This window comes from Typha angustifolia, chromosome 15 (genome assembly GCF_048772165.1).
Source record: "Typha angustifolia cultivar Huaian chromosome 15, ASM4877216v1, whole genome shotgun sequence".
In the NCBI taxonomy this organism is placed as follows: Eukaryota; Viridiplantae; Streptophyta; class Magnoliopsida; order Poales; family Typhaceae; genus Typha; species Typha angustifolia.
The window spans coordinates 1,881,448-1,893,616 of record NC_133253.1 but is presented as its reverse complement, the minus strand read 5'-3'; the positions used below and the strand labels follow the sequence as shown (position 1 = coordinate 1,893,616).

Genomic DNA, 12,169 nt, shown 5'->3' with positions numbered 1-12,169 from the left:
ATAAGTGAAACCAAATAGATCAATCCTTCATCCACTTCTAGAAACAATAGAGCTTCAAAAATGTAACATAGATCGCCTACTGCTAGTCCTTTGTTATACTTGCTGAGAAGAAAATAATAGCATTGCCAGGGCCACAAATCACAATTTCCAAGTACACTTTGCAAATCCAAGTGAATAATAACACTTCAAACAACCAGCCTCAAATCAAATCTATCTAATCTTTCCAGTGAAGGAAATTTTGCAATATTACTGGTAAAGCAAATACAGTTTCGACAATATGAAAAAATAAAAAGAAAAACGCTAATAATGTAGATTCTTTAATCTCATAAGGGAACATGTCTTGATGTAGATATCATGATTACCCTCAAAAAAACAAAAATAAAATAAAACAAAATAAAATAAAAGGAAACCCCAAAATGAAGGATAAAATATAAAACAAAGCTCCCCTAGTGGTTAATCATTCCTAACAACACTCAATTACATATCTGAAGTAATAAGTCGTACAATCTCAAGCAAGCAGGGGAAAACCACAATGGCGTTAATATATTTTAGAAATACAAAGTATAGAAAAGAAGCAAATACCCAAATACTGCCAAAGAGATATGTAAGAGCAGGGGAATAACTCAAATCACTAATAATACATAAGCTGCTGCGCGCTAACATTCTGGAAACCACCGTCGTATATAGCTTGGCTAGCTCCAGCACCCATTCCCATTGCAGCTTGTTTGAGTGCATGCTGACCTTGGGCGTGCATCAGAACTTCAGTGGAACCCATTTTGCTCAATGCAAGAGAGCGCTCATAAGCCAAGAGGTCAGATGCTGAGAGACCAGGAAAGGGGGCAGCAGCAGGCGGAGCGAGTGGTACAGAGACTGTTCCAGGTGGCGTTGGCTTGCTTCCCCAGGAACACTGGAAACGAAAATAAAAAGCATAGGCAATCATGAAAACGAATGCCCCAAATATTACTAGAGATCCATTTTTAAGGTAAGGAACCATGAAGAAAACCAAAAAACACAAGTTATCCCAGATTTACTTAATAGGCCAAGGATGGCTTCTAAAAGATGTTAGTATAGCAAGTTACAACTCCAATCACGCAAAAAGAATCTAGATGTGTTAAGCACCACTTCTTTACAGAAACCAATGGGTATCATAAGAGCAAACCTCTAGAATGCTTAAAAAGATGGACAGGTAGTAGAATTAACACTCCAATAATTATTTTGGAGAAAAGCAAGCCAGACTTCGAGGATAATAAGGATGCAGTAAATACAGGAAAATCTCTACTTCATCACTTATGGTACCTTGATAGGCTTTCCACATAGAATGCGACCATTGCCAATCTGAATCGCTAGGGCAGCTTCTGAGTGGTTACTATACCTCACAAAACCGAACCCTTTATCACGTTGGATACGAACCTCCTCAATAACTCCAGCACCAAGGGCATGGAAATGTCGATGGAGATCAAGCTGTGTAACCTGTCATTGTTGATTTTGAAAATTAAGAAGAGAAAAGAACATCATGGACTAGAGTAAAAAAAACAAGGATCTACAGAATTAAGGAGCAAATCAGAAAACCTGAAACTATTATTACATGCAGCAGTAGAAAAAGACTGGGAGGGGAAGAGACCATTACCTCATGAGCAAGATTTCCCACATAAACAGTTGTATATTGTGGATTATTCTCTGGAGCGTCATCATTTGCATTTTCTCGGCCATCTTCTGCACAACGTTTTCACAGTAAATATTAATTAGCTTGAAAGACAAATCTGGAAGTACTTAAAAGTTGTGCATTTGTTTAAGCTTCACGAGTAAACCAATAATCCTAGAAGGTAGATTTGACATAAACTGTAACAACTGCCTATACAAGATTAAAACTAGACAAGCTGGAACAGATGCTTCAAAGTAGAGCATATCAAACTCAAGGAAAACAAACTTTTGTACATAAAGGAGAAATTAGGACACACGGAGTTGAATTTCAGTAGTAATCATTAGCATCATCCTCCTTATCCTCATCACTTCAACCCCCTCATTAATTATTCATGAGTGTGCATGCTATCATCACTAAAACCTATTCCAAATGCCATAAGCCAGCATGAGCACAATTCGGATTGACAAGTTTCCATGAAAAATGCCCACCTCTAAGACCAGCTAAAAATGTTAGTACGCTTTTGGCATAGACAAGAAAAGAGTAAAAAGCATGGTTCGCCGGTTCGCCGATTCCAATCCAAGCACAATCCAAACTCTTTCTTTCTCTCTTTCGCTCATTCTTACTCTCTTTCTCTTACTCTTTTCTTTCTTTCTTTCTCTTTCTTTTTTTTTTCTCCTTACATATAATTATTGTTTCTCTTATGTAGAAATCTAATTTCGGTGAATTCCGACGAACTCCGGTATATAATTTCTTAATTTATTTCTTGTATTTCTCTCTCAATTTTTTTTTATTTCTTCCACTCTCTCCCTTTTCTTCTCTTTTCTTCACTACATCATGCTTTTTCTTTCTTTTGTTTGATTTTCTTCCACTCATTCTCTTTTAAATCTCTTCTTATTTTCAATTTTTATTGCACGATAATTTTTTCTTTCTTTATTTTCTTATTTTTGATAAACTTTTTTCTAAATTTTTAGAAGTTTTTCTATATTTTAAATAATATTTAGAATTTTATGTAATTAAAAAGTCTGATCTGATCCAGACGATCGATACGGCCGATACAGCCGATACGTATTATTTTTTTAGAAGGCCGATCCCAATCCCGATGTTTTGAACCTTAGTAAAAAGGCATTGATAAAGATAGAAATACAAATTATGGACATAATGTCAAACTAACCTAGGCCAGTCAATGCCAGAATGCATTTCTTTTGAATTTAATCAGTTACATAAGAATGGGGTAAAAGAAAAAACCTGTTGAACCATTTGTCAACTCAACCGCACTCTTGGAATCTGAGTTTTGTTTGTCCTCATTGGCATTAGCACCCTTTGTTGCCCAGTTGCAACGGATTTGTCGACTACCAAGCCACTTGCCTGTAATGTAAATTTAACACTTCAATATCAAGAATGATATCATCAAAATATATATACATGGAGAAATAACAAAGATACACATCAATCAAGACACATCTTCATAACCCAAATAGGAAAAAAGGGAGGGAGATGGAGCCTATAGTATAAAACCCTCTACCAAGTTCCTACTTCCAAAAGCAAATATTAATGCATAAGCTGTAAAGCCCACCAGTTAAGTCGTTTATGGCATTTTGTGCATCCTGCCAAAAGAATTATGAGAACAATATATTAACAGTGAAGCAGATAAATATTTCAAAGCCTCAGAGAGTTACATCTCAAAGTAATAACTCACCTGCTGGTTCCTAAAAGAAACAAAACCAAACCCTCTTGAGCGCCCAGTTTTTTGATCCCACATTACCCTAGCATCTCTAAAAAAAGAAAAGAAAGAAAAGAAAATAGCTGATTGCAGGACTGTAGACAAACTTATCACTTTTTAGCAACGATAATCTATTACTTTTTGAAGGAACAAAATACACTTAGTGACCACACAAAATAGCTATATCACAAAAAAAAAAAAAAGACAGATAGGAAGTTTATTAGAAGCTTACGAGCAGCTAGGATAGACAGAGAAGCATGCGAACAATGTGGCATCCGTTACCTCTGAACTAAGATCCCCTACAAAAATGTTGTAATGTCCTGCCGGAAATAATCATTTGAATCAGTTCTGAAGTACATCAAAATATTTCAAAGAAAAAATCTGTAATTAAGATGCAGTCAAATTAAGTTTTAAGATGAATTATTTAACTAAAACCTGCTGTGTCCTCTCTTTGCCCACTAGCATATGCCCAATTCACTTTAATAGGTTGACCAAACCTGCAAATTACCATTGTGAAACCATAACAATATTGTTAAAAAACAAACAATAAACAAAAATAATATATTCTTTACTCACAATTGCCTCCCATTGAGTGTTACAATAGCAAGGGCAGCAGATCTGCGGTCATAGTAGTCAATGAAACCAAAAGATGACTGCAAGAATTAAGTCCACCAAGAAAAACACATAGTATAAGTAATCTAACAACAAAATAGAAGAAGCATCACACAGGATTAAAATGGACGTGACGGATTTCCACTGAAGCAGGTAAAACATATAGTACCAAAAATTACCAAGAGATCATAAGAATGCAGTCAAATATAAACAGAGAATAAAAGACCAGAAATAACAAGTGCCATTAGCTTATCACTGGTTGCATTAGCCTTGGTAAGTGATTGCCCAGAAGTGACATATGCAGGAATACTGAATGTTTTTTCCATAGTGTCTTTACACAAACATAAAAAGAACACATACATAAAAAATTAGCATGTCAGAACTCTTGATCAATTTTAAGTATGTGATGAGGAGATATGTGCAACTTGACAAAGAGATAATGATTATTTATACTCCAAGCATTGCACTCAAAGAAAAGGCAGGCAAGTTTCAGATATATTAACAAACTAAAAGAAAAAGATAAACCTTTTCTTTTCTGATGAGCTTGCACCCTTCAACTGGACCAGTACTTTGGAAAACCTCCTGGAGTAGTGCTTCAGTAACTTGAACATGAACATTCCCGACATACCTATATTAAAGCATAATAGTACTTTAAGTCACCATCACTTCAAGATATTTGTGCTTAAAAATAGGCAAAACTAATGTTAAAACAAGACAATAAAAATACGTTAATAAAATAAATAAATTCCCAGTAGCACTTACACACTGCGGCATGTGCTAGGATCAAAACCAGGAGGCAAATTTCCACTAAGGATTGGCTCTATCTGCAAATAGAAGTGCAAAAGTGTACGCAACTATGAGAAGAGAACCAAACGGCCTTGATATATTAAAAATCAAGCATGAAGAAAAGAGGACATTCAGAAAGTTCTACAAAGGATCCGACAACTAAGAAAAAAACACGCAACAAAAGAAAAGGTTATTAACCCTAATTTTGCAAAACAAAAGGTAATCCACCCGCAGAAACACTATCTCCACAGACCAAACCAACTAAAATCGAAACGGAAAACCCAAGGACCTCGAGAAATCGAAAAAAGATGCTAAATTTGACAAACCCGGCAGCAAATCACTGGGGAAAACCACAATAATTGGAGTAAAGTAGACCTGAGGCGCGGCTAAGAGACCCGGGTGGTGGTAGAGCGACTGCTGCTGCTGGAGAAGAGCAGCTTGCTGCATCAAGGCTTGCTGCTGCTTGAGTCGCTGCTGCTGCTGCTGATGCTGCATCTTTGCTTCGCAAACTAGGGTTTCTTGAGGTGCGATAGATGAAATCGATCCAACCCGATACAAGTCGATCAGATAAGGTTTCGAAGGGAGTGGTAGAAAACAAAATTTAAAAAAAAAACAAAGAAAGAAAAAAAAAATAGAGAGAGAGAGAGAGAGAGAGAGAGAGAGAGGAGGGGGGGAATAGAAGAAAACCCTCGAAATCGAGGTAGAAAGAGGAACAAGGAAGAGAGCGAAGGCTCGAAAGGGGAAAAAGGTGTGGAAAAGTATTTAAAAATAGGGGGAGGATAGACCATAGATGTGATCGAAAGTTCGTCCCCGCGAGATACGATAGAAATGGGCTGGACTTTGGGCCGGCCCAATATAAGTTTCGAAGTGCTTCTGGTGTACCATGCAAATATAAGTTTTTAACGTGCTCCCTCTAAACTATTAAAAATATCTCAAACGCTCCTTCTATTATCTTTTCGCCATCCATAATTTGTCACATGCAAATCACGTGCATAACTATGTGACATGTTTATCTTTATATTTTATTAAAAAAAATTTAGTTTACTAAAATGCTCTTTACTTTTTAAGTATATATTTTGATCCTTTTAGCTTTTTCATCAATGATATATAGTTCAGGAAGTCTAATTTGATAATAAAAAAAAAATCAAGGAGAGATATGTGAAACATGATGATAATTCAGAAGATTTAGGTATTAATATCTATAAAATATTTATTTTGCACTTATAGTAAAACTTTTAACATGCACCAACTAATAATGCAACCAACCATCTATTGTTCATCTACTTTATCACATGCTTCATGCTTGTTCACCAGGAACATGCCTAACTCTTTCCTTTGTACTACACTAGTATTCTAACAAGTCTTCTCTGGCGTCTTAGGGCAGGAGTGGGACCTTTGAATGCCCCATTCAAGGCATGCCTTTCCTCATTGTTGACCAAGTCATTGAACTATTATATGGCCTGGTCCTAACAAGAGAATATATTTTAGTCTAGTCCCTTAATTATGATTTAGTTCATAAAGAACGCATTAATATAGAGCATGCCATCTTTTTGTTTATATGGTAGGTGCCAATCCTGTTTTGTTAATCTGTACTTGGAAGACAACAAAGGCATAATTATAAGTGTACTTCCAAATGGCACATGCTGTTCTTTCACACTCCAAAAAGTTTTCTAATTGTACAGGATTTATCCACATCTTGAGGACATGAACAAATTTCTGAATGATGGGTACGAGGAGTGAGCAGATGGTGATTACATGAATGAGAAGCACTGCTCTTTCTCCACAAGAGAGAGCAGCAAGCAATGATCATAACTAGGTGGAAGAATTACTCTGCTGAATCTATATTTCGCCTCAGGTTTATTTGATATTTGAATGAACAAAATGATGATAACTGTGTTAACTGGAAAGATCTAAAACAACAACATCAATTAAGATCTACAACAGAGGAAAAGATGGACAAGAATAAGAGAATATATCATGTATCTACTATAATTCTTGCTGTTCACATAGCAGCCACAAGCTACCATCCATTAACAAAGAAGAATCCACTCTAGTCATTAGCTACAACAATTCATTTAGTTCCACAGGTCATGGCACCCATAACCATGAGAGTGTTACAAGGTTAGACTAGTCGAGCCATGGCAAGAGCCTTCCTCCTGTCTCCTATTAAGAATTTCTCTCTGGAATCCTATCTCGTTCACTCCGGGCTGAAGCTTAGGCTGGATTCCTGCGAACCTAATCCGAGCCAGGATCGGCCCTCGACTTTCTTAGTTGGAGCAGCCTTTTCTGATGAAACAAGCGCTTCATATGGTGCCTTGGAATTCAGCCTAAAAGATCAAAGTTTCAAGATTTAGTTTGATAGACAACAGTATTTACAACTCTGCCATAAAATTCAGCAATTTTACGTCAAGTATCTAGCCAAGAACAGCATACCTATCCTTTCTCTTCTCAAGGAAGCGATGAAGGGATGCCTTTCTTGCAATGGGTAGGTCTGCAATTGAGAGATTGTAACAATTATCAATATCACCACATGATTGCAAAGGTAGCTAGAAGACATGGTATTAACAACGGAGAGATCAACTACCAGAAGCACTAGGTTGGCCTGGCCTTTGAGTATGAATCTGAGAACCGACTAATGGAGTAGATGGAGCAGAAATCACCACAGAGCTTTGGATGGAAGGAACCTTAGAGTGATCCACGACTGCGCTGGTGGCAGAGGAAGGGGGAGCGTAGGCAAAGTTCGTCGTCGTCGCATTAGAGCACCCTTTGCTTGCTAGTTGCATCAAATCCTTGGCCTTCTCTGCCGGAAAATTGTCGAACACCACCACCTTACCCCCATAAAAGATGGTCAATTGGGCCTTGTCTGGCTCCCTGTAAACATCTAAAGATGATCAACAAATACTCAATTTGCTACGTGAATAATTGGTTATAAATGTGGCAGAATCTGTAGAAAACTAAGACATACCGACAGAAGAATTTAGCTACAGTCCATAACAGTAATGAAATTAAATATGGAGGACCATCTATAGAAGAATAACTGGGAGAGGGTACTTGGGTCACATTTAACACACCTGACATGGGGGAAGAGTTTTATTTCTTTCCGGTGGGAAACGTCTGCTTCCGTCGTTTCCCCCTCCTCCTCCTTGGATAGCTCCAGGCCCGGAAACAAACACATGGTCGTCGGCGGCCGATAGGTCTCGTTCCTATCTGCAAAATTATTCATTCGAAAGAAAATTTTCAATTAACACCTCCAACTAATGATCTAACCTACGGAAAACTAAAAAATTTCAACCGAAGATCAAAGAACCTACAACGAAAGGTCTCACCTTTGGGGATTTCGTGAGATCGAGAGGCGATCCCGATGCCGAGGTCGGCGATGGTGCCCTTCTCCTTGATGTACTGGCTCAGGAGGCTACAGGTGACGGCGAAGTGGGTCTTCTCCCTCGATTTCCGCGCCATATCCGCCATGATCCTCCTCCAAACTCCTCTCTTAAACAAAAAAAAAACTCCTCACGGATGCGACACACTAACCCTAATTATCTCTCTCCTCGCTCCCTTCTCCTTCCCTTCGAATGGTCGCCTTCGTCCTTAATACTCTCCTCTCCGCGCGTTTTCAAACACGTGATTCTCTAAACTTTTCTTCTCCAAGGTCTTAAACACGTGCTTTAAAAAACTCGCGCCTTGCCATCAAGAAGAGAGAGAATGGTGTGATTCTCAAATCTCGAGAGATGTGCAAGAGAGAGAGAAAGAGAGAGAAAGAGAGAGAGAGAGAGAGAGGATGAATCGAACCCACCCACCAAATAATAAATTCAAACGTTGGCAATCCTTTCCGTGATATTCGATTATAATTGCGCACTACCTTCTGTAATATTTCCGTTTTCATCTTAACTTTTTCCTTTTCCCTTTCCCTTTCCCCATAATCATCGAAAACACGTGCTTTAAAAACACAGTGACTCAGCGAGTCACTTCCTCTCTGTCCCACTCTACCACGAAAGAGGGAGGAAAGTGTGATCCTCGACTCAGGTCGATCCAGGAGGAGACGAGGACCAAAGAATAATTAAATTAATCGGAAGGGTTGGGACTAGAAAACAAGAGGGAGGAGGTAGCGTCGCAAATGCAAAGTAGTATTATAATGTGGAATAGAAATCGTCAATCACGACCGAGTAAACGCGGTATGATTAAGAAGAAAATAAGAAGGACAGACAGCAGGATTTGTGGGGTTTATTTCAAAACCGCGTGCTGAAAATTTTTCCCAACACCTACCACGGACAAGTAATATATCATTATAATATATATATATATATATATATATATCACGGTTAGTGTGTTTTTAGATCATCTGTATCCCTATTAACTTGTAAGATACGAATAACTTTTTTCGGGATAAGTCTACTTATTATAATCTTAAAATTAAATAATAATTTAACTCTCCTTTTTTCTAATTTACTAATTCATCATCGTTCTCTCTCATTTTATTCCATACACTTTTAAATATTATTTTAATAATAATCTAAAATTATTTTATTTCTGTGTACTTTAAAAAATCTTAAATTAATTTGTTTTTTTAAATATGACTAATATAAGATTATTAATTTTTCTATTAAATTTAATAGAGCATCATGACTATTCTGATTATTTAGCAGCTTTATTTTAAAAACTAGCATATCTTGCCTAACAAATACAACAGTTTTGATCATTTTGATGTCGTTTAGTTAAGTTTAATATAAAAACTAATAGTCTCGTTTTAATAATAAATATATGAACTGATTTAAGAGTTTTTAAAGTACACAATGGTAGAGCAATATTGAGCATAAGTATAAAATAGTAAAATATATTTAACATAAATTAATAATTAGATTAGTATGTGGTATATAATCAATGCTTTTATTAAAAGAAATATTAAAAAACTAAGCGCTTTACTAGGAACAAATGATATATATAGCACTAAAAAGTTAATATTTTACGTTAAAAGCACTAAACTATTCAACATCTTAATAAAACGATGAACTATTCACATTCGCAAATCTTATTTTAGATATATAATATGTTATTATAAGGATAAAAAAAATACAATGATTTTAATTAAAGCTTTATTGAACCTCCAGAAAGATAAATGCTAAAAAAAGTTTATAGTGGCATAATTTTATATTCAAAAATCTATTTTAGTAATAAAATATTTAGTTGTCAATGTATGAAAAAGATCTATAAACCTAAAATAATAAAGACTCTCATAGTCAACTGTGCTTAGAATTGCTAAATAATATTTAAAAAAAAAAGATCATGCTCCTCTAAATTTTCCTTTCAATTTTTTAAAAAAAAAATCGTTTTAATAAAACACTCAATTTTTTAATATTTTTCAATCATTTTACTTATCAGCGTTTTACATGGGGCTACAGTGAATAGTGGCACTGTGACACAGACTCATTCTACTATTAAGTTTGATGTATAATTTACTTAGGTACATAAGTTTTAAAAGATGGCTAGTTTGGTCAAAAGCTCACTTCTCTTTTCTCTCCCCTTTAATCTAATATTTTTATATTTAGTAATTAATATTTTATTTTTAACGTGACATTATCTTAATCAACTATCATTTTAATCATTCTTTTTCTTCTATTTATTCATCCATTATATATAGCATTTTTATTATTTATCAAATTATTATTTTAATTTTTTTTTCATATTAAGTATAATATATTATATTATATACTAGTATACAGCTAAACAATATAATGCAAATAACGACGAGCTAGATTGACAGCACTACACTAATATTTAAGTGTGTCAAAATTTTGTCAGATCTTATCCAATTATGATTAAACTTACAACAATCGACAACCAACTGTTCAAGATACTATACCATATGCTTTAAAAGGTTGTTCATGAATCACGCTATTAATTAAGAAGTCATTTGTAGATAAGAATGAATGAATGAATGATGCATGCTTCCTAACGCAAGGCAACTGTTAAATTTATGCATGTAAGTATGATATAAACGCATATCAGTCCGTTTTAAATGATATATGCTAGAAATAATATTTTAATTAGTGAAAAAATTAGTGTATAGACCAATATTTTGTGGAGGATATTAATCCTCTTTAATTTGTGGATCTATATTTTATTTTATTTTATTTTTATTGTGGATATAAATTAGCTCTTTCGGAATAATTTATCTAAAAGCTAAGTGATGTGAACCGAGTCTAATCGGATCAATTTATGGAGACATTTGGCTCAATTGATCGAGTCTATTTATCTTTTAGTTATTTCTCGATGTAAACTTTTTAGACAAGTCTAGTTTAGTAAGTCGAAGTAAGGTATGACAGTCCTTAATGCAATTTTAGTTAAGTCAAGTAAGTCTTTAAGGCAAGTCCAATTAAGTTATATAAGTCTTTAAGGTAAATTCGAATTCAAGCCGTGTCAGTCTTTAGAACTAGTTATAGTGGGACTCGCTGTAACCTACCTCTCTATATAAAGATATTGGGTTCCTTGTTAAGCATTCAAGTATCCAAGCATTGAGAATTAATTGAGTTTAATTATTTTTTTATTACTATATTTATTATTTTATCGTAATTGTTAAATCGTCTTTACCTTTCTAGGAATATATCATAGTCGTAGAATTTCCAAAGCTTTAAAATTATAGCCACCACTTTCCTCAGCTACCTTACCCTACAATCATCCACTACCACTTTTGGCCATCCGCCACCCTCCAATGACCACCATAACGTTGGATATCTACCGTTCTATCATATTCTGACCTATCTCTACTGTTTTATTTTTAATTTTTTCATCCTGATCTTCGATTTAGGTAAAATTAGAGTCATTAGAACCCTAGCTCACAAGGCTACCACCACCTAAATTTTTATAATTTTTTTTATATCCGAATCGATCTAGATCTTATTCGTAACACTAAACCGTAGAAAATAGGTACCAAATAAATATTTTTGTTAAACATCACATATAATAAATTACGAACAAGTTATGCATAGAATTTCATCACAATTATAATTGTGCCATAAAGTTATGCTATTTTTCTCCTCAAACTATATCCAACTCTTTTCCACTCTCTCTTTCTTCCACAGCAAGAACCCTAGCCTACTTGCTCTTCCCCATTTTGGCTCTCATCTCTTTAGAAAGGCTAGATTTTGTGATCACATTACTAATTTTGGTTTAAAACACTTGTAATCTATTAAAATTGACTAACAAAAAATATATTTATATATTTATTTATCTTACTCCTCCTATTTAGGTTCACAATATCTTCACGAGGGCATTTAGTTTTTTTTTAATCTTAAAATAATCTTATTGACGATAATTATCCACAGTTAAATAATTAAACATAAATCTTATATTATATAAACCTCTTCAAAGTAATTATTATAATTTCATTTATATTTTATAATTAAATAATAAAA

At 34.8% G+C, this 12,169-nt stretch overlaps 2 protein-coding genes across 2 annotated transcripts; both read right to left on the bottom strand.

Moving 5' to 3' along the window:
* Positions 1-417: 417 nt before the first annotated feature.
* LOC140778033 (oligouridylate-binding protein 1B-like) lies at positions 418-5,443 on the bottom strand. Its single transcript, XM_073122551.1, has 12 exons — positions 5,136-5,443; positions 4,737-4,798; positions 4,500-4,602; positions 3,939-4,015; positions 3,798-3,859; positions 3,595-3,682; positions 3,339-3,414; positions 3,216-3,246; positions 2,888-3,007; positions 1,628-1,713; positions 1,297-1,470; positions 418-907 (listed from the first exon to the last, which is right to left on the bottom strand). The coding sequence occupies exons 1-12, from the start codon at positions 5,253-5,255 to the stop codon at positions 632-634; spliced, it is 1,275 nt and encodes a 424-aa protein (XP_072978652.1). The 5' UTR covers positions 5,256-5,443; the 3' UTR covers positions 418-631.
* A 1,270-nt stretch (positions 5,444-6,713) lies between these two features.
* Positions 6,714-8,472, bottom strand: LOC140779579 (protein TIFY 10a-like). Its single transcript, XM_073124707.1, has 5 exons — positions 8,087-8,472; positions 7,832-7,967; positions 7,345-7,631; positions 7,194-7,251; positions 6,714-7,087 (listed from the first exon to the last, which is right to left on the bottom strand). Exons 1-5 carry the CDS (start codon positions 8,226-8,228, stop codon positions 6,958-6,960), a joined length of 753 nt encoding a protein of 250 aa, XP_072980808.1. The 5' UTR covers positions 8,229-8,472; the 3' UTR covers positions 6,714-6,957.
* Positions 8,473-12,169: the final 3,697 nt, after the last annotated feature.

Coding starts and splice junctions, on each gene's coding strand:
- LOC140778033 (XM_073122551.1), bottom strand. CDS start 5,255: ATGCAGCATCAGCAGCAGCAGCAGCGACTCAAGCAGCAGCAAGCCTTG. Junction 4,603..4,736: donor CCTAGCACATGCCGCAGTGT/GTAAGTGCTACT, acceptor GCTTTAATATAG/GTATGTCGGGAATGTTCATG. Junction 3,860..3,938: donor ACACTCAATGGGAGGCAATT/GTGAGTAAAGAA, acceptor GGTAATTTGCAG/GTTTGGTCAACCTATTAAAG.
- LOC140779579 (XM_073124707.1), bottom strand. CDS start 8,228: ATGGCGGATATGGCGCGGAAATCGAGGGAGAAGACCCACTTCGCCGTC. Junction 7,632..7,831: donor AAACTCTTCCCCCATGTCAG/GTGTGTTAAATG, acceptor AGATGTTTACAG/GGAGCCAGACAAGGCCCAAT. Junction 7,252..7,344: donor AGGCCAACCTAGTGCTTCTG/GTAGTTGATCTC, acceptor TCTCAATTGCAG/ACCTACCCATTGCAAGAAAG.